A 22,990-nucleotide genomic window follows, 5' to 3' on the forward strand; every position below is an offset into this window, starting at 1 on the left:
AAGTTTAATGTGAACAAAATGACCACAAGCCAAAGATTTATCAGTTTTATGCTGATTATGGTTTGAACTTTGGTCCAAATACAACAACTAATGTAGATTTACACCAATGACGCACACAAAAAATGAAAAATATGAATTTGTTGAACTTTGAGGGATGTGTAAAACATTTCAGAAGTTGATTTCAGACGGTGTGAAAGAACCAACAGTAAAAACATTTTCCATTATTTCACTTCATAACAATATAGAGAAAAGAGCAAAGCTTCCAGAGGTGAGCCCTCCCCCCAATAAAAACTAAGCCCATGGGTTATTTGTGAAAGTGGGTTTTTATGAGCACGGGCGACATTTCATGTTTTATAGTTTATAGTTCCAGTAGCAGTCGTAAGAACACGTGTGAATGGAGAGAGTGAGTGGACTTAAATAGAAAAGTTTGTGTTTGGAGGAGCGTATAGGGTGAACATGAGGGTCAACACCAAACTTTTGTGTTCATTAAAGAACCTGGAGTGAAAAAAGACCAGCTGCAGTTTAATAATAGAGGTTAAGTCGGGTTATTTTGTTTAAATGTGCTTTTCAAACAGCAGGAGGAGGAAAAGCTGCTCATTTATAAGTGGCAACGTTACAATAACCTCTTAGGTGGACTTAAAAAGTAGCTGTATTAAATAGTAGTCAAAGTACTATTTAACTTAAAAAGGAATACCACAATTGGAACTTAATTGATTTTCCACAAAGGCCTGTATAAAATAAAAGATTTGTCAAAATGTAGAATTAAAAAAAAATAAAATAAAAACACCAATGAATTAAATGAAAAATAAATGAATTCTCAGGCTGTAAGTACAGATACATTTATGAACTTTCAAACTGAGAAAATAACATCCATTCAGTGCTGTTTTGGTGCCGTGCATTACTTTTAATCTGATTGTTGATTGTGTGATGGAGTGTTGTTGTTTTGTTTCTCACTCATTGTCTGGTCATTCATTTTTTTTTTAGTTTCACAATTTCCATTGATCATTTTAAAATAATAATAATAATATTAATAATTTACTTAGTTTGAGTTGGCTGTAGAAATGTAACAAATTACTTCTTTTAAAACATACTAAATATACTCAAAGTATCCATAAAGCATAAAGAAAGAGTACTTTCACCTCTGCTTTTACTCTTTACTTTTTGAAACAAATATCTGTACTTTTTACTCCTTACATCAATATGTGCTGCTTTGGATATGAAAGTTATGTGTATTTATTTTTTAGAAATTAAGATATACCAATGTTTCATTTAACTATGTATTAATTAATCAAACAATGCGTTGATGTATCTTAACTTTTAAGAAATAGGATGAAAGAACAGCTTTTCAACTTACTTTGTCATGTGTACTTTCGGTTCCTTCAAAATAAAACACCATATTGTGTTTTAAGGCTTGAGGCTGTTGAGTCTGATGACTTTTATTTTGAAGCCTGAGGCCGAGCCATTTGACTGCGTTTGTTTTGATAAGTGTGGCCATTAGATTTGACGGAGGTTTTGCTGAGTCATGCGTCAGTTTGGTGAGACCTGAGGATGTCCTAAATGTTCACCGTACGCAGGTCATTTATGTTCATATCTAAGTCAAGTTGCAAGTCTTTCATGATTTTGTCGAATTTAAAAAAAAAAGTAAATCTATGACTCGAGTCCAAGTCATGTGACTCTAGTCCACACCTATGCTAGTAGCTACATGTAGCCTTTATGAAGCAGCTTTGCTCCTTTTTTCTTGTAATTCAGTTTATTACAAATACCATGTGAATCAATCGTTGGGTTAACCAACAAATATAAGTTATGTTAAAGTGAGTTTAAATGAGCTGAAAAGACATACCTGCTTCCTTTGTTGATCTCTACTGTTTAGTCCACTACAGTATGAATATATAATGTAGTTCTGTAGCTCTATAATATTACATTTCAGGTATTTTAGTATTAGTAAATGGTGACGTACTGAAACATCCTGGTTTGTGTCCAGGAGCAAAGTGGGAAGGATAAAAGGAAGTCTCTGTTCAGGAACGAGAGACACTTCCTGTTTATTACTCATCAATAGAGACACACATAAAAAACAAAAATAAAAGAAATGTCTTTCTCACTTTTTTTGTGGCTTCCTGTCCCTCTCTCGTCATTTTATTGCGACGACAGTCAATAAGAAATAGATAATAAATGGAAAAGTTACAAAAGGAGAAAAAGTGAGTGATTTTTTTGACTTTGCGACATCCTTTAATAATTGAATTGAAAGAGGACAAAGTGCTGCGGAAGTGTTGCTGATCCAACAACTGGATTCATCCATCCATCCATTTTCATACCCGCTTATTCCCGTTTTAACAGGGTCGCCGGTGCCAATCTCGGGGGTACACCCTGGACAGGGCGCCAGTCCATCACAGGGCAACACAGACACAGACAACCATTCACACTCTCATTCACTCCTATGGGCCATTTAGAGACTCCAATCAATTTTGGATTGTGGGAGGAAGTCGGAGTACCCGGGATGGGGAGAACATGCAAACTCCACACAGAAAGGACCCAAACTTGAACCCAGGACCTTCTTGCTGTGAGGCGGACGTGCTAACCACTAAGCCACCGTGCGCCCCAACTGGATTCAGATTATTGATAAGAAAATGTGTGTCACATTCTCAGCACGTATGAATTCCTTTTAAAATGAAAGTCGTGTATGTAACAATCAGTGAGTTTTGATGAGTTCACTGTCGGAGGTCAAAGTCACGTCTATGATCTCTCTCAATCCCTCAGTAAAAGTGAGACGTTAGTTTCAGGATTAGCTGCACGCTGCGTGATTGTGCCCCTACGTGTGACTACATCTATTTTAAGGACTTCCTGTGAGGGACGACGTGGCATCAATAAATGACTCATCAAACACTTAATCTTGTTTTCTTTATGAATAATATCTTAACTAAGGTGAACATACGTCCAGTTTAAACGGGACATGTCCAGTGGCGGCTGGCCAATAGAGGGCGCGAGGGCGCCGCCCCACCACTCACCACGTGAGTTTCAATAAGACCTTAAAAAATAATAAACAATGATAATGAATCAATAATACTACAAAAGAAATGTAAATCTGTATTTAGATAATCAGAATACATGTTGTATAAATCACTGGAAAAGTACTCAAGCAGCTTAGGCTAAGCTAACACGCTCCTATCACGGTAACATGGTTAGGGTTAGAGTTTATGTTGTATTTTTATTTCTGGGAGAAACATAAAAGTGGAAATAACTTGACCTTTGGATCTCATTTATCATCATCATCATCAAACTTTATTTGGGACACATACTGTACATGGTCTATAGCAGACATAATAACAGACATATAACTAATAAGTATATTCAATATTTACAAACATCAAAGGATGCAGCATTTTTTTTATCAGAATAAAATGACAGTCATTTTATTTTGAAGGTGAACCAGAGTTCTTGGAGAAAAGCGTTTTGAGAGGTCCAGCTCTGCATTTCCAGCCCATCTTTGAACGTAGCCAATGTTTGAGCTTTTTGAAGCTGCCTTTCTTCTCCTTCTTAGAGGTCAGTTCTCTGAGCTTCTCCTCCAGGTGTTCTATCTTCTCCTGATGCCGTAGATGACACTGCTGGATCTCCTCCATGAAGAGGTGGAGCTCCTGAGCAAGTTTCAGGTTCTCACAGCATTCCTGGAGATGATGCTTCTCCTCCAGTTTTGTCTGCTTTACCTCTTCCACGTGTTCATCGTGTTCCTGCGTTAGCAGGCAGACGTTCTCCTCCAACACTTTCAATTGCTGGTTCTCCTGCTGAAGCTCCAGCGCCTGTTGCAGCTGCTTCTTCTTCTCCTGATTTTGATGGTTTTCCTCTAGTGAGAGGGACATCTCCAGCAGTGGGATTCCCTCCTGCTGCAGCTCCTCTTCCTTCATGGTCAGCCTCTCCTTGGTTTCCTGCTGATGAATTATGGACTTATTCCGGTCCTGCTTCTGCTGCCACTGATCCATCAGTCGTTTCAACTCCTTATCCCTCAACCAATCAACCACAGGCTTATAGAACTTCTTAATGCGGCCAAACACTCCTTCAGAGTATTGCCTCTCATCCTCCTCAGACTCACGTTCAGGAGGAAGGTCTCGATCTAACGTCGGTACCACGTGATCATGAGCCTTCAAGGTATTCATCAGAAGCACCTTTTGCCCCAAACTGAGGGGTTTTTGACGTTGGTTTGGCATTTTAAAAGTTTCTTGTCTCTGACTCTCTCCACTGAGCTCTGAACACAATCAGTTGTTTCTAAAGCAGCCAAAGAAGATGAAAGTGGCCAAAAAAGATGAAAGCAGCCAAAGGAGCTTTGTGATGATGTCACCCAGGAGGCTCCGCCCACTGGAACTCTCATGAAGGTCTGCTGCTTTTTCCTCCTTCTCTCTGTCCCCCTGCCACATCTGGGGGGTTTGCCATAGGTTTGGGTACGAGGTGGTGGGGTCTGGGGTCTGGGTTGGGTGGGGGTCCATCCGGGGCTTGCCGGAAAGTTTATGGGGGGCCTCTGTTTGGTGTGCATGGTGTTGGGGCGGTGGGATGTGGTCTCGTATGTGCGGGGGCTTCCTTTGCGGTCACACTGAGCTGCTTTTCGGCCTGGGCTGGGCCCCCCAGCCTCCGTTGTGGATCTTTGGGCTGAGCCTTTTTGAGGGCGCCCCCGCCTGCCCTCTGCTTGGGGGCCAGACCTTGTTTGTTGTGGCGCCGCACTGCTTTGGGTGGGTGGGGTCGTCTTGTGTCAGGGCGTGGCCTCAGTTGGGGGGGGGGGGTTGTACTGGCAGCATGGGCATTGTTTCGGGGTGGCAGTACCAGGTTGGTGGGGGGGCTTGGGTGCCATTGCTTGTCAGTTTGCAGCTGGTGGGGTGGCCCTGCTTGGATGGTTGATGGTGGTCTATCTCTCGTTGGGGAGGGGGCTCCCCTGTTGTTTGTGTTGTTGTGGGGTTGTACGGGCCTGTGTTGGTCTGAGTGGGGGCTGCTCTGGGCTGGTCTGCTGTGGTGATCCCCCCCCCCTCCCCGGACCCCTGGGGGGTGTGGTTGGTGCCCTGTTGTGCTTTGGGGGTAATATAAAAAACTAAGAATGAAAATCGGGGCTAATGTGGTATTTAAATTATAACAGTGCTAAACATGTTTATTTTTTTAATCCTGAACATCATAAACAACTTGTATAATATATTCAGTTATAATGTTTAAATTAGCATTTAGCATTTAACTTTTGACAACGCGAAATAAAACAAATTCCAAAAAATAAGAGTAATTGAATTAATATGAAAACATACTGTATATCTCATTAAAAACAAACTGCTTCCTTGCATCATGGAGGTAATTTAATGTTTCGAAATATGTATGAATCATGTATTTAACAAGTTGGGTGAAATTATCAAATAATATTTGGTATGAAATATATAAAATATATAAATATATATATAAAAAACTGCTCACGCTGTAGTGTTAGTTTATGGTGTTACTGTCCAAATAGACAATTGATTAATACGAAGCTTGCGTGGATAAAATGACAATGTAAATAATGAGATTTAATGTAAAGTCATTAGATTTTTTTGATGATATTTGTGCTTTTACAGGGTTCCCGCGGATCCTCAAAATGTCTCAAAATGCATTAAATTCATTAATCTAAAAATAAGGCCTTAATTGTCATTAAAATGTTGTAAATCAATGTTTCAAAAGTCTTACATTTTAACCCATATGTATGATTTCATGATTGTAATTAGTCTCAGATTTTAAAATAAATGGTAACATTAGTTCAAAATAATAAAAATATTATAATTTACAGTAAAATCACGTCAGTGGAACCAACGACAAACAGTGACGTGGTTGTAGAGACTCTGTGCAGATGTGCGTCAGGCTTGTAGCAACTTTTAACAACATGAGGAAATGTAAATTTAATGAATATTTTTCTTTTTGTATTTTGGTTGTTTGATAGATTTTTGGTTATTTTTGTAGTTGTCTCAAATGTTTTTGTAGTGATTTTGATTATTTTAGTCTGTTTTTTTGTGTGTTTACTTTGGGGGGGACGCAGGTTGCACGTCTGCACTGGACAAAATGGATCCTAATCTGTAATTCATGAGGCTTTTTTTCTCCACAATTGTGTTTACTGTGAAGTTGGTGTTAAATTTACGTTCAAATGGCAATAAAAAGTTGTAAAAAATCTTGAATTTCATTTGTAGGAACCCAGTTTTAGTGATTTAAACTATAATATTTTAAGTTGTTTTATTTCTGGGAGAAACATAAAAGTGGAAATAACTTGACCTTTGGATCTCATTTATCATCATCATCATCAAACTTTATTTGGGACACATACTGTACATGGTCTATAGCAGACATAATAACAGACATATAACTAATAAGTATATTCAATATTTACAAACATCAAAGGATGCAGCATTGTTTTTATCAGAATAAAATGACAGTCATTTTATTTTGAAGGTGAACCAGAGTTCTTGGAGAAAAGCGTTTTGAGAGGTCCAGCTCTGCATTTCCAGCCCATCTTTGAACGTAGCCAATGTTTGAGCTTTTTGAAGCTGCCTTTCTTCTCCTTCTTAGAGGTCAGTTCTCTGAGCTTCTCCTCCAGGTGTTCTATCTTCTCCTGATGCCGTAGATGACACTGCTGGATCTCCTCCATGAAGAGGTGGAGCTCCTGAGCAAGTTTCAGGTTCTCACAGCATTCCTGGAGATGATGCTTCTCCTCCAGTTTTGTCTGCTTTACCTCTTCCACGTGTTCGTGTTCCTGCGTTAGCAGGCAGACGTTCTCCTCCAACACTTTCAATTGCTGGTTCTCCTGCTGAAGCTCCAGCTCCTGTTGCAGCTGCTTCTTCTTCTCCTGATTTTGATGGTTTTCCTCTAGTGAGAGGGACATCTCCAGCAGTGGGATTCCCTCCTGCTGCAGCTCCTCTTCCTTCATGGTCAGCCTCTCCTTGGTTTCCTGCTGATGAATTATGGACTTATTCCGGTCCTGTTTCTGCTGCCACTGATCCATCAGTCGTTTCAACTCCTTATCCCTCAACCAATCAACCACAGGCTTATAGAACTTCTTAATGCGGCCAAACACTCCTTCAGAGTATTGCCTCTCATCCTCCTCAGACTCACGTTCAGGAGGAAGGTCTCGATCTAACGTCGGTACCACGTGATCATGAGCCTTCAAGGTATTCATCAGAAGCACCTTTTGCCCCAAACTGAGGGGTTTTTGACGTTGGTTTGGCATTTTAAAAGTTTCTTGTCTCTGACTCTCTCCACTGAGCTCTGAACACAATCAGTTGTTTCTAAAGCAGCCAAAGAAGATGAAAGTGGCCAAAAAAGATGAAAGCAGCCAAAGGAGCTTTGTGATGATGTCACCCAGGAGGCTCCGCCCACTGGAACTCTCATGAAGGTCTGCTGCTTTTTCCTCCTTCTCTCTGTCCCCCTGCCACATCTGGGGGGTTTGCCATAGGTTTGGGTACGAGGTGGTGGGGTCTGGGGTCTGGGTTGGGTGGGGGTCCATCCGGGGCTTGCCGGAAAGTTTATGGGGGGCCCCTGTTTGGTGTGCATGGTGTTGGGATGTGGTCTCGTATGTGCGGGGGCTTCCCTTGCGGTCACACTGAGCTGCTTTTCGGCCTGGGCTGGGCCCCCCAGCCTCCGTTGTGGATCTTTGGGCTGAGCCTTTTTGAGGGCGCCCCCGCCTGCCCTCTGCTTGGGGGCCAGACCTTGTTTGTTGTGGCGCCGCACTGCTTTGGGTGGGTGGGGTCGTCTTGTGTCAGGGCGTGGCCTCTGTTGGGGGGGGGGGTTGTACTGGCAGCATGGGCATTGTTTCGGGGTGGCAGTACCAGGTTGGTGGGGGGGCTTGGGTGCCATTGCTTGTCAGTTTGAAGCTGGTGGGGTGGCCCTGCTTGGATGGTTGATGGTGGTCTATCTCTCGTTGGGGAGGGGGCTCCCCTGTTGTTTGTGTTGTTGTGGGGTTGTACGGGCCTGTGTTGGTCTGAGTGGGGGCTGCTCTGGGCTGGTCTGCTGTGGTGATCCCCCCCCCCCTCCCCGGACCCCTGGGGGGTGTGGTTGGTGCCCTGTTGTGCTTTGGGGGTAATATAAAAAACTAAGAATGAAAATCGGGGCTAATGTGGTATTTAAATTATAACAGTGCTAAACATGTTTATTCTTTTAATCCTGAACATCATAAACAACTTGTATAATATATTCAGTTATAATGTTTAAATTAGCATTTAGCATTTAACTTTTGACAACGCGAAATAAAACAAATTCCAAAAAATAAGAGTAATTGAATTAATATGAAAACATACTGTATATCTCATTAAAAACAAACTGCTTCCTTGCATCATGGAGGTAATTTAATGTTTCGAAATATGTATGAATCATGTATTTAACAAGTTGGGTGAAATTATCAAATAATATTTGGTATGAAATATATAAAATATATAAATATATATATAAAGAACTGCTCACGCTGTAGTGTTAGTTTATGGTGTTACTGTCCAAATAGACAATTGATTAATACGAAGCTTGCGTGGATAAAATGACAATGTAAATAATGAGATTTAATGTAAAGTCATTAGATTTTTTTGATGATATTTGTGCTTTTACAGGGTTCCCGCGGATCCTCAAAATGTCTCAAAATGCATTAAATTCATTAATCTAAAAATAAGGCCTTAATTGTCATTAAAATGTTGTAAATCAATGTTTCAAAAGTCTTACATTTTAACCCATATGTATGATTTCATGATTGTAATTAGTCTCAGATTTTAAAATAAATGGTAACATTAGTTCAAAATAATAAAAATATTATAATTTACAGTAAAATCACGTCAGTGGAACCAACGACAAACAGTGACGTGGTTGTAGAGACTCTGTGCAGATGTGCGTCAGGCTTGTAGCAACTTTTAACAACATGAGGAAATGTAAATTTAATGAATATTTTTCTTTTTGTATTTTGGTTGTTTGATAGATTTTTGGTTATTTTTGTAGTTGTCTCAAATGTTTTTGTAGTGATTTTGATTATTTTAGTCTGTTTTTTTGTGTGTTTACTTTGGGGGGGACGCAGGTTGCACGTCTGCACTGGACAAAATGGATCCTAATCTGTAATTCATGAGGCTTTTTTTCTCCACAATTGTGTTTACTGTGAAGTTGGTGTTAAATTTACGTTCAAATGGCAATAAAAAGTTGTAAAAAATCTTGAATTTCATTTGTAGGAACCCAGTTTTAGTGATTTAAACTATAATATTTTAAGTTGTTTTATTTCTGGGAGAAACATAAAAGTGGAAATAACTTGACCTTTGGATCTCATTTATCATCATCATCATCAAACTTTATTTGGGACACATACTGTACATGGTCTATAGCAGACATAATAACAGACATATAACTAATAAGTATATTCAATATTTACAAACATCAAAGGATGCAGCATTGTTTTTATCAGAATAAAATGACAGTCATTTTATTTTGAAGGTGAACCAGAGTTCTTGGAGAAAAGCGTTTTGAGAGGTCCAGCTCTGCATTTCCAGCCCATCTTTGAACGTAGCCAATGTTTGAGCTTTTTGAAGCTGCCTTTCTTCTCCTTCTTAGAGGTCAGTTCTCTGAGCTTCTCCTCCAGGTGTTCTATCTTCTCCTGATGCCGTAGATGACACTGCTGGATCTCCTCCATGAAGAGGTGGAGCTCCTGAGCAAGTTTCAGGTTCTCACAGCATTCCTGGAGATGATGCTTCTCCTCCAGTTTTGTCTGCTTTACCTCTTCCACGTGTTCATCGTGTTCCTGCGTTAGCAGGCAGACGTTCTCCTCCAACACTTTCAATTGCTGGTTCTCCTGCTGAAGCTCCAGCTCCTGTTGCAGCTGCTTCTTCTTCTCCTGATTTTGATGGTTTTCCTCTAGTGAGAGGGACATCTCCAGCAGTGGGATTCCCTCCTGCTGCAGCTCCTCTTCCTTCATGGTCAGCCTCTCCTTGGTTTCCTGCTGATGAATTATGGACTTATTCCGGTCCTGCTTCTGCTGCCACTGATCCATCAGTCGTTTCAACTCCTTATCCCTCAACCAATCAACCACAGGCTTATAGAACTTCTTAATGCGGCCAAACACTCCTTCAGAGTATTGCCTCTCATCCTCCTCAGACTCACGTTCAGGAGGAAGGTCTCGATCTAACGTCGGTACCACGTGATCATGAGCCTTCAAGGTATTCATCAGAAGCACCTTTTGCCCCAAACTGAGGGGTTTTTGACGTTGGTTTGACATTTTAAAAGTTTCTTGTCTCTGACTTTCTCCACTGAGCTCTGAACACAATCAGTTGTTTCTAAAGCAGCCAAAGAAGATGAAAGTGGCCAAAAAAGATGAAAGCAGCCAAAGCAGCTTTGTGATGATGTCACCCAGGAGGCTCCGCCCACTGGAACTCTCATGGAGGGTCTGCTGCTTTTTCCTCCTCCTCTCTGTCCCCCTGCCACATCTGGGGGGTTTGCCATAGGTTTGGGTACGAGGTGGTGGGGTCTGGGTTGGGTGGGGGTCCATCCGGGGCTTGCCGAAAAGTTTATGGGGGGCCCCTGTTTGGTGTGCATGGTGTTGGGGCGGTGGAATGTGGTCTCGTATGTGCGGGGGCTTCCTTTGCGGTCACACTGAGCTGCTTTTCGGCCTGGGCTGGGCCCCCCAGCCTCCGTTGTGGATCTTTGGGCTGAGACTTTTTGAGGGCGCCCCCGCCTGCCCTCTGCTTGGGGGCCAGACCTTGTTTGTTGTGGCGCCGCACTGCTTTGGGTGGGTGGGGTGTTGGTGGTGGGGGGGTCGTCTTGTGTCAGGGCGTGGCCTCTGTTGGAAGGGGGGGGGGTTGTACTGGCAGCATGGGCATTGTTTCGGGGTGGCAGTACCAGGTTGGTGGGGGGGCTTGGGTGCCATTGCTTGTCAGTTTGCAGCTGGTGGGGTGGCCCTGCTTGGATGGTTGATGGTGGTCTATCTCTCGTTGGGGAGGGGGCTCCCCTGTTGTTTGTGTTGTTGTGGGGTTGTATGGGCCTGTGTTGGTCTGAGTGGGGGCTGGTCTGTGGTGGTGTGGTTAGCTTAACTTTAGTTAGCAATAACTAGCATTAGCACAATTTTGTAATAGTATTCGCTTGCATTAACATTAACTCTCATTAACTTTATCATTTCATTAGCATAGTTTTAGCCTAACGTTATCATTAGTCTAACACTAGCTTTAATCTAACATTTGTATTAGGCTGGCATTAGCATTAACATTTGCCTAGTCTTAGCATCAGCCTAGTCTTAGCATTAGCATAGCTTTGGCATTCAACTATATTAGCTAAACTTTAACCTAGCAATAGCTGAAAATTGGTAATAAGTTTGAAAAGTGGAAAAAAATTGATATTTCTAATAAAAATGAATGGGAAAGAAAAAATGTAAGTCAAAAAGTTTTATTATTCTTTTTTTATTGAAGGTAAACTTGATCTTAGTTTATGAATGTTTGTTAAACCTGATAATTGCATGTATTAACGATCATCTTCCTAATAATTTTATGAATTCTTTGACAGGTCTTTCTTAAAAAAGCAGATTTCTAATCTCACTGATGCTTTTATCTGGTTAAATAAATGATAATAACACAATAATACACATTATTCCTGCTGTATGTAAAACAGTGATTCTCCCTCTGATTTAAACTCAACATTAAGTCTATGGTTTTTAAATGTCATGCTATCAGCCATTTGATATTAAAGCACATCTCATTATCATTTCTCTTTGAATCCTGGGTTGGTTTCAGCGACTAAATCAAAGTCACTCGAGCTTTCAAAATCAATCTTTGCTTTTTTTTTTTTGTTTCCCCTGTTGATTCACATTGATGGAAAAATAAATGAAGTCGAGGGAAATAAATGAAGCCGTTCACATCCATCTCAGAGACACTTTAGGTTTTAATTAGAAAAACGCTGAATAAAACAACACAGTATTTTATTCTAAAATGACGTGTGTTGTTAGCTGTGCTTATTAAGCCTAACTTGTCTCTGATATCTATTTCAAAGGATAAGTTAAGACTTATTTTACAGTTATGTGGTATTATGTTAGCCTGTGCCTGGAAAGAAACTATTAGTTCTAGGTATGTTCGATATTAGCTTTTTACTGATATTGACCAACACTTGATTTCTGATTTTCAATATTAACCAATACTAATATATGCAACGTCAACCACTTTTATTCCCAAACCTGACCATTTAAATACCAGCTTAAACCTACTTTTAATAAACATCATCAGTGCAAAATAAGGATATTTATTTCACTTTAGAAATGAAAGAGTAATGTTATACGTATATTATTATAGTTTTTGGTATGTTGTCTAAAACAGGGGTTCTCCATGATAGGGTCAGGACCCTATATGGGGTTGTGAGACACTGTGAGGGGGTCGTCAGATGCCTTCAAGAAACTAAGAATATTTCTTTTAACAATTTGAGCCCATTTTTACTTATTTTTACCTTTTTTCTGCAACTACACCAAACTTGCCATATTTACCCTTTTTTCATCACTTTTTTTTTATTCATTTTTGCTCCTTTTAATGTATTTTTGCTACATTATTCCCATTTCTGACACTTCTACATCACATTTTAATGCCTTTTCTGCACATTTTTTTACACCTAATTTACCCATTATTGTCACTTTTAACCTCTTTTCACCATATTTAATGCCTTTTTTTGCCAATTTAACCACATTCACCATTTGTCATGCCCATTATTTGCCAGTTTAAACTAATTGTTTCAATATTGACACTTTGAACCCTTTTTACCACTCTTTCTGTCTGTTTTTGTCCACTCTAATTTGCAACTTTTAACCAATTTCAGTGTTTTTTTAAAATCTCATTGCATCCTCTTTTCCACCATTTTTGATCACTTTGAACCCATTTTGTTAGTGATTAAAGCAACATAACTATACACTATGTCCCAAATAATACTAAACTTCCTGTATAACAGTGGATAATATTCAGATCAATAAATAATATTGAAAAACTGATAGCGATCTATAAACCGACATTACATTTTCACGACTAATATTGGATGATAAAATCACACGTCTCGGATTATTTTCTTCAATGCTAAAAAATGCCATCATGACTCAATACATTTCATATTTTTTATGTCATGTGAGTCATTGACGATGACGCATAAATTTCATCATGATGTGATTTAAAGCCAGAAACAAACATCTGATGTATTTGTGAGGTTTAAATCAACTGTTAAAGTCCTGTTTCTAGTCTTTTTCTTCCATCCTGTAGTTGTGTCGCTCTGTTTCACGTCTGATTATTTTACTTCCTGCATATATTTTATCTTTGCTGGAAACACATTCAACCTCTCAGAAAAATTCCAAATGAAGACAGTACGACATAACGTGATAATTAGAAAGCAAAAGGAGTTCTTCGTTACATGAGCGACACAAGCATGAAAACAAAGGAGGATTTCAGTGTTGCACATAATTCAGAGGTCAGACATGTTTCAGTTGGAGTTGATGTTGATATATTAAGTAAGTGGCGAGGTTGTTTCATGGGTGACATGGAACAAAGAGGAGAAAATGGAAGTGTGTTAGAAAATGAACATATTGGAGGAAAACAAAGGCATTGTGGGTTCTAACTTCTGACATATTTTGTATCATAAATCTGAATCCTAACAGTCGACACGCAGTGGGGTGTTAACTCAGCATGAACACAAACACACACACACACATCTGTTTGTTGTTTTACATCTTTGTGTTTCTGATAATACTGCAGATAGAACATTACACTGGTAATATTTTATTAAAACCTAATATTTACAAAGGAAGAAGGATATTTTATTTATGGATCCTCCATTGTTTTTACAAATATGTCCTAAAATCTTGTAATTGTCCTTATTAGTAGATCTATGTCTAACAAAACACATTATTAATCACCATATTCATAGAATTGCCTTTTATAAAAATAGGACTACTTTACAGTTTTAGGGCCTGTGTTCCTCCATCTTGAAATCACGTGATTGATGATGTCGCCCACCCAAAAGTCCTATCCTCAGGGTTTGTGTGTCTTCATCAGTCCATGATCTACTCGCTAACTTCAGCCACCAGAACGTGTCAGTGCACTGTTTAAGGGATGCCAAAGGTCCCTTAGGAGAGCTCTTCTTCTCTGCTTCATTGTCTACTACCAAACCTTCGAGTTGAAGTCAATGATTTATTTTGGGTTGCAACTTTTTTATTTTAATCTTTTTTCAATAAACTTTTCCAGTTTTTTATAACAACCAAAAGCAGCACAAGTTGTTGTTTTGACTGAAAAATCTGCTAAATGATCTAAAAATCTACTAAATTATCTAAAAATCTACTAGATTATCTATAAATCAGGCTGAATGTTTCACTCCAATAGAAAACTATGGGATGTTTACAGGCAGGGGAGCCGTGTGACATCATCAATCACATGATTTAAAGATGGAGGAACACAGGCTCTAGAACTGTAAAGTAGTCCTATTTTTAAAAGTTAAAACAAATATGGTGCATAATGTGTTTTATCAGACATAGATCTACTAATAAGGACATTTAAAAGATTTTAGGAGAGATTTGTGAAAACAGTGGAGGATCTCTTTAAGAGTTTAATTAGTCCTTCTTTCATTAATCTTATCTGCCTGTATCCACACTATTTAACTTCCTGTTTGCTTACTTGTTCATGGTCAGATATAATTTAACTAAAAAGGCTCTTTCTTTTTTATTTAATCCTTTTCTTTTTACTTTTGGTTAAAAAAAAAAAAACTAAACTAAAATGTTACAAAAACGTCAAGTTGTAATATCAAACAAAATGCACATTAGACATGAAAGACGTGTTTACGATGCATAATTTGCGAGTTATGGGTGTCCCGATCTTATATTGTTATCGATATTGGCCCAATATCAGCAAAAAAAAACAAAAAAAACTACTGTCATATTAAATCAACTTGCATCTTAAATATTTGATATAATATAATAGGTGTTTTTATTGGATTTATTTAGGTTGTTTTTCAGGGTCTTCTAATTCTTTTTTTTCTAATTGTAGAATAGGGTCATTTTCTCTCATTCCGTATTGTATCAATACATTGGCCAGTGTAATATGATGCATTATCGGTAAAATAAATAAATAAAAATAGGAGATTTTATGTGATTAAAAGTCATCAGTGATTACTGTATGGTTGTATTTTGATCATTGACGTGTTTCTCCCAAGTCTTAATTCTTCTTTTAAGTTAAAGCTAACTTTAATTCTAATCATATCAGATTTTTTCTGCTGAATTTATCTTCCTGTGTAATCGACAGAAGTGACACGCCTTAGTCATCATCTGATCCACATGACCAAGAGATTTAAGACATTAACACAAGTTAAAAATCTACATTCTGTTTATTGATTTCTGGTCAAAGAAGCAACACAAACATTTCTAACGTGTCTCATAAAGAATCTATATTTAATTGTTGCTTGACAGTGAAATGACACTTTTCTCTGTGGTCGATGCAGATAAATAAAAAATGTGACTTTGTGGCAGTTATTGATCATATTGTTAGAAGAGTAGATGTGTTGCTTGTGTCGGGCATTTAATGGCTAAGCTTTGCTTTCCTTCTGTGTTTAATCATATTGTGCAGGAATCGCATTCTCCCAAAACAATTCAAAATCCTTCTGTTTGCATTTTTATTTACAACTTTTGACCATTTTATTTATATTATTTGACTTCCAGACACTCTTTAGAGCCGATTATTTATGAGATACAAACACATCACATGTAAAAATACATCACTAGTGTTTATATTTTTGAAAGATTCACCCACACACCAAAAAACACCTGCTTTTTAAAAACTGCTTAGTCATTGATGCTCAGGCTATCAGATTTAAACCCTTAGGTCAGCGTCATCAAGCTCATTTTAGTTCAGGGGCCAAATTCGGACCAGTTATATCTAAGTGTGGGCCACATATTTTAGGTGTAAAAATTAGCAATTTCAACATTAATGTGCCCTAGTTTGTACTTCCACGTATAAATAATAAGTAACAGATCCAGGATCTTCATCATGGCCGGCCCAGCCTATACGCAGACTAAGCAGCTGCTTAGGGCCCCCAACCTGGCAACCCCACTTCCATGTTACTGGTACTGCTGTGCATTTGTTTGTAATTACAAACTGGCAACCTAAAGAGTGACGTTGGACCAGACTTTGCCATGATTGGTCAGCTTATTGTAAGGAAGTAGCGTGGAAGAAAAAGCCTGATACAAACGGCACTCGTCATGTCGAAGATAATTTATCCGTCCAGAAGCGTAGGCGATGACTGGAATCGTCCAAACTAATATCTGCTGTAAATACAGTACACTGACTAAAATGTAATATCTATGATAGAAATAACTAACTAAGCATTAACTAGCTTTAATGTTTTTCATGTTGTAGGCTGTCAATCACTAAAGCTTCTGAGTTTCCTGGTTTTACTCCATGACCATGTTTTTTATTTATGTTAAATAATTTTACTTTTAAATGTGACCAACAATGGCTTGTTTTAAGATTCTCCAGGACTTAACGTAATGGAAAACAATTGATTATTTTATTTTAATTATATATTTTTTGTGTTTGTTAAAACCGCATTTCAAGATTGTGCCTTTTTGTACGACTCTACGTTTAAGTATAGTTTATGAATGGCTTATAATAACACATAATAGTCATAATTTCACTTAAATTGATTTTTTTACCACATTTTATTTAAATTCGGGACAGTTTGTGGAATAATTTGAGGAAGTTGTTGAAATACTGTGGAGTTTGATTAAATGTGTGTATTTGGAGGAGCTGAGATATCTACAACTAAATTAGTTAATGGTTTACACAATTATTCATGTTTTTTTTTCTCCATCATTGTTAGTTTCACCTGTGGGCCAAAATAAATGCTCTACGGTCTGGATTTTGACCCCCGGGCCTTAAGTTTTGACACCTGCCTTAGATGTTATTCAGTTTAATTTCTAATTTTCAATATTAACCAATACTAATATATGCAACATAAACCCCTTTTTTCCCAAACCTGGCTGTTTAAATAACCTACTTTTAATAAACATCATCAGTGCAAAATAAGGATACTTATTTCACTTTAGAAATGTAAAAAGACCAATATTATACGTATATTATTATAGTTTTTGGTATGTTGTCTAAAACAGGAGTTTTCCACATTGTTCAAAACAGGAAAAACTTAAACTACAATAATACATTTTAAATTAATATTTTATTCTAACTGTTAGCATCTTACACGTTAGCATACTTTTCTTCTTATGCTTGTCATGGTAAACATTGTTATATACAGACATTAATCTGACACACTAAATACGTACACACAGTTGTGCATGATTTATAGGTCTTCATTATTTTGTACTAATGAGAAAAACTGTGAAGTCTGAGTAAGAACGAGACAGACTCGAGTTATTTTTATTACAGTCAATTGCTCGCGTTCCTGTGGAAGTTTAAAGTACTCTATTATATTTCAGAAAACGCGTGTGTTTCTGTCTCATGTCTTTACGGTAAAACCTAGAGTTGTTTTTCTTTGTGTGAACTCTGTCTTACTTTTGGAAACACTTTGTTTAAATATTTGTCTCAGTCTGGAACATTATTCTTGGAAACGCTGCAATGCTAACCATTCTTCTCAGTAACTTTTGATTTTATGTAACACAGAAATATCCTAACATTCCCTCCTATATCATTTCCTATCCACTTTTCCTAAAAGTCCTGGAAGTATTTAAGTAGTGGCCATTATAAGGAGCGTTTCAATTCTCTAAAAGCTAAGGAAAGGAGTCTCAATGCTTCCTTTATAACCTCCTTTAGCCTAGGAAACACTGATGCATCCTTTACCAAAGGAGACGAGATAATGATGACCCACAATTCAATGCAGCGACAACATTTAAAGGGACACGCACACCCGAGCGTTTACGGAAACCCACGGTAACGGAGGTCATGTAAGTTAACAATGCAATAATATGTCTTTAAATCATCTAAAACACATATCTTATGATATGTAAGACATATTATCACATTATAACTCACATAAAAATGGATCAGAGACATTTTTATCCGCATGATGTTTTATTCAACATAATTAATATTAGTGAGTAGAAGGTGAGGGTGATCAACCATTCTCTATATGACGTTCTTTTAGTTTACCTTTAGTTCCTCGTAGCCATGGTAACCTCTTTTCCTTTGATTTACATTCAAACCTGTGAATTATGAGATTATTTGAGTGGAAAGTGTTTTTTCACCATCGTCAGATTATTACGTCACCTAGTGAAAGTGTGTCTGATTGTCAAAACAAACGTGATGGCCTTTTCCTAACTCCTCTCCTAACACCTTTCATTAACCCTGTGACTAAGTGGATAGGAAAGGAGATAGGCGTGAATATTAGGACTCAGCCTTAGACTCTGATTTAGAATGTTGGAAAAATACTCGATGCTGATTAAAGAAGTTGTTTTGTTGTTGTCTAAGGTCCAGCGCTAGGACTGGACTTATGTCGGATGCAGAGGTTTCATGTCTGTTAACACTCACAGTGTCATTGAGCTATGCTGCTAATTTATGGCTTATATATTTATTAATTATACACACTCTGATTCTAAAATGGTTTTTAATAACTGCCCTGCTGTAAATCAACTTTTATAATTTCGCTCATCAGCCTCCGTAATTCACCTTCATGACTTTGTCCTTTGCAGTTTATTCCTATTGACACACACACACACACACACTGTTCCATATTTATGTTAAGTAACTGTCCCGTACTGCATGTGATCACGTTTAGTCAGACCTTTAACGACTCTCTAAAAAAGAAAAGCCGTGTTCACAAAGTTCTCTTTATTCACTGGACCTTATAATTGATTATCAGTCACCTCTTAATAAACTTGCAATGGCCCAGGGCTTCATCCAATGCATTTGAATGTTCAATTAATCTCCTCCCAGCTTTAAAACCAGACAGTTAATAATGGCCTGACTTAGATAGTGATGTTAGGAATTAGTCATTCACTTATTAGTGAGAAAGAATTAGTTATTTTAAGACTTGTCTGCAATATTCCATATGAAAAACTTTTATCCCACACTTAAATGATGAAGTACTGTTATGTTTTAATACTGATTCACTGTCATTATTGATTAGTTGAGTGGTTCTCAACCTTTTTAGCCTGTGACCCCCAAAATAAATGTGAGTTTGACACATGTGCTCTCAGCTAATATTTTGTTCGTACAGACAATTCTTACTGTAAAAACTGCTTTAGTTCATTGTTCATAAGATTTTTATTTTAATCAAAAATAAAATGGGTTAAAAGTGACCAAAAGTGGTTCAAAAGGTGGTGAAATGGTATTTTAAAAATCACAGAAATAAGTTAAAAGTTGCAAATTATAGTCAGAAAAAACAGACCGAATCAAGGTTCAAAGTGTCAATGTTGGCTTAAAAATAGCAAAAAAAAAAGTAAAAACAATTGATTTAAACTGGCAAATAATGGGCATGACAAATGGTGAAAGTGGTTAAAATGGCAAAAATAAGTATGAAATCTGGTGAAAAGAGATTAAAAGTGACAATAATGGGTCAACATATGTGACATTAGGTGGAAAAGTGGTAGAAAGGGTTTATAAGTGCTGAACATGTCTGGAAAGTGGAAAAAATGTGAAGGAAAGACATTGAAATGTGAAGAAATGGGAGAAATGCAAAAATACATTAAAATGATAAAAAAATATGGCAAGAAAAAGTGATGAAAATAGGTTAAAATATGTTGGAGTTGTAGAAAAATTTGCAAAATGGAATCAAATTGTTCTTTAAAGGTATCTGGCGACCCCATGGGGTCCTGACCCCAAGGTTGTGAACCCCTGTACTAGTTCATACTATTTAAAGGAAACCTTACACGTGTCTCACGTGTGGGAACTATATATACATTGACTGTTTCTTCTACACCAATGTCTTATTTTCATCAAATTAATAATTCAAGCATTATTTGGAATATTAACAAGATTGAAAATCATCAAATCAGAATAAGTTCAACTAAGATTTACGATAGGAAATTGTTCCGATTGGGAATTGATCAGCACTGGCTTCACTTCCTTCAAGCTTTAAAAAAAGATATTCACTCACATTTCCCTCTGCTTGTGTTTGCTTTAAATGCAAATTGTCCTTTCCAGTTTAGTGCGTATCAGTGTGTGGTGGTGTGTGTGATATGAGACACTGACGTTCCTTTCCTGCTACCATCCATCCTTTTTCTTCTGAGGGATAAACGGGCCAGCCTGATCTTTAAAATGCAAACAGTTCTTTAGTAGAAAGCATAATGAATAAATAATGTGATGTGAACACAATCCATTATTACTGAAAGGCAGGAACATGTGCTCTATTTGCCATCCTGAGGTTTCTGTGAATCTAACCGTTCTTTGTGTGCACATGACAGCTGGCCACGTGGAATCCCGTCCACGGCTTGAACGGAACTCTCACCGACAGGAAATTGGAGAATAACATGAGAGGCGTGGTGCTGCGAGTCGTCACTGTGCTGGTGAGTACGATAACTGAAACACTGCTTTGATCTACACCTGCTTATCGTTTCTGGTATTGTGTCATTTCTGTTTTTTCACACACAGATTAGATAATATTGGTTTTAATGTTCTCTCCTCATCCTTCTGTCTGATAAACCCAATGTGATGGTTGAGTCTAGAACTCATCTCAGGTTCCCTCCATCAACAGAAATAACATTAATAATGGATGATGAGAGGACAAACAAACCTATTTATATCAGGCTTGTTGCCTTATTTTTTATTTATTTTTTTACATTTTAGAGCAACAGGATCATAATGAATTGTAGAGTTCTGTGTCTCGTCTGCTGCATTGATTTGAAAAGATCCCAGGAGTGATTTAAATCCTCTACTTAAAGAGATTCTCCACTGTTATTACAATTCTAAATATCCTTATTAGTAGATCTAACAAACACATTATTTTCGACCATATTCACTGATTTGCCTTTTGAAAGTGAAGTAAAGCGTGACAATTTGCAAAATGACAATTTAAACTCCCACCAAAAGGTCCTTCTTTTCTCAGGGTTTGTGTGTCTTCAACTGTCTGTGATTTACTCTAACTTCAGCCACCAGAGCATGTCAGCGCACTGTTTAAGGGACAATAAAAGCCCCTTAGGAGAGCTCTTCTTCTCTGCTTCATTGTCTACTACCAAACCTCAGAATTGGAACTGTCGCCCCCTGTGGTCACAACTGTTTTTATCCTCTTTCTGTAAACAAAAGAGGTTTCCATCGACATCTTTAAATTTTCCTGGTTTTTTAGAGCAACTAAAAGCTGCACAAGTTGTTATTGTGATTGAAAAATTATCTAAAAATCTACCAAATGATCTATAAATCAGGCTGAATGTTGCACTCCAATAGAAAACAATGGGATGTTTACAGGCAGTGGGGCCGTGTGACATCATCAATCACATGATTTCAAGATGGAGGAACAGGCTCTAGAACTATAAAGTAGTCCTATTTTTAAAAGGTAATTACATAAATATGGTGCATAATAATGTGTTTATCAGACATACATTTTCTAATAAAGACATTTAGAAGATTTTAGGCCAAACTTGTAAAAACAGTGGAGAATCACTTTAATGATGGAAATACATGGATTAACATTTTTAAGTTTTCTATTGTATTTTTTTTTTTTTTTGGAACTTCAAATTTAAACAAAAATGTGTAATTTTCGTACTTTGTCTTTGTTGGGCGGGGCTTTAGTTGGAGGTCAAAGTGTTGATGACTGAATAAATCAGCTTTTAACAGGAAGCACAAGTTCACTAATCATTGATTGATTTTCTCATTTATTTTATATTATTGGATTTATTATTGTTTCTTTGTGTGCATTATTGTCTGATATATTCTTTAAGCGTTGTGTCCGTGTACATTATATAACTCCACACTACACGATCGATCACCACCAGAACGCTGGGTCTGATCTATTTTTGAGCTGAATGTAAAGATTAATTAATGTTGATGAGATCAAACCATAATTAGGGTCAGGGACTCCAGAGGTGTGCTATTGATTAGCTCAGAATCTATGGATTATTAAATGGATCTCTGTAATTAAGTCTATCTTTAGGTTATGCAGCTTTAATCAGAGATGGAAAATGGTTTTAAAATAAAGAAGAAAAACTTTACGCTGAAAGGAATTCATTATTCATGTTTGTTTAAAACTTGGGCAGCAGCAGCTTAGATATGAACCTGAAAGCAGGAGATTTATTTTATTATTATAATATTTGTCGATAATGAATTACACGTTTTTCACTAAGTGTCACGTTGTTGTGAGCTGATAAATACGATGAAGAGACATTTCTACATAAATCAGCCTTTATTAATGCAATTAAAGTGATTAAAAACCACAACTCAAAAGTCAGGGTGTTAGTAAAAAATCGATTTGGCAATATATTGCGATATTTCACAGCACGATTATTGTATCGATCCAAAAAAATGTCAAAATGTATTTCTGTAAATATGTCTTTTTTAATGAAAAACCCATTTAATTGTGCTAACATTAGTATAGCACGTAAACTCTCAGTCAATAGGTGTCAGTGAACACACCATCAGATCGTGTTAAACTATGACTATTAGCTTTATTTTTATTACTTGACACTTTGATAAACGTATGTGGTCACTTTTATTTATTCATTTATTAAATAAGCTAAGATCAGAATCTGTTGTAGAAGCAAAAGTTAAACTTTTTTGAAAAATGTATTTTGACACTTTGATAAATATATCACTTGTTTTTGATATTAATGCTTGAATTACAGTTAGTTACTGTGTACGTGTTCTCACAAGTTAAAAAAAGAAATAAATTGTATTTCATACCATTTTTTTCAATGCACACCCCTATCCAATTATAATAAAACTAATAATAATAAAGAAAAAAGAGAAGTCAAATAATTCAGCAGCTGACTGATGTTAAATCAATGATCAGCAATAATTAAAAATCAAATCAATAATTGTTTATGATCGTAAAACAGAAAAACCAACATGTAAATTCAAATCTAACAATAACTTTTTGTTGTTCTGCA

General features: G+C 37.3%; 1 protein-coding gene across 4 annotated transcripts in view; it reads left to right on the forward strand.

The window, feature by feature from the left end:
- Positions 1 to 22,990, forward strand: part of grid2 (glutamate receptor, ionotropic, delta 2) — a 537,682-nt gene that overhangs the window by 358,466 nt on the left and 156,226 nt on the right. For all 4 annotated transcript variants that reach the window (XR_003674813.1, XM_028457897.1, XM_028457899.1 and 1 more), the window contains exon 9: positions 20,357 to 20,458. Coding sequence is in view for 3 of the 4 variants with exons in the window: in XM_028457897.1 (XP_028313698.1) it covers positions 20,357 to 20,458 (102 nt within the window). In the remaining variant the exon portion in view is untranslated. The remainder of the gene's footprint in view (positions 1 to 20,356; positions 20,459 to 22,990) is intronic.

The sequence above is a fragment of the Gouania willdenowi genome, chromosome 9, assembly GCF_900634775.1.
Source record: "Gouania willdenowi chromosome 9, fGouWil2.1, whole genome shotgun sequence".
Taxonomy (NCBI): Eukaryota; Metazoa; Chordata; class Actinopteri; order Blenniiformes; family Gobiesocidae; genus Gouania; species Gouania willdenowi.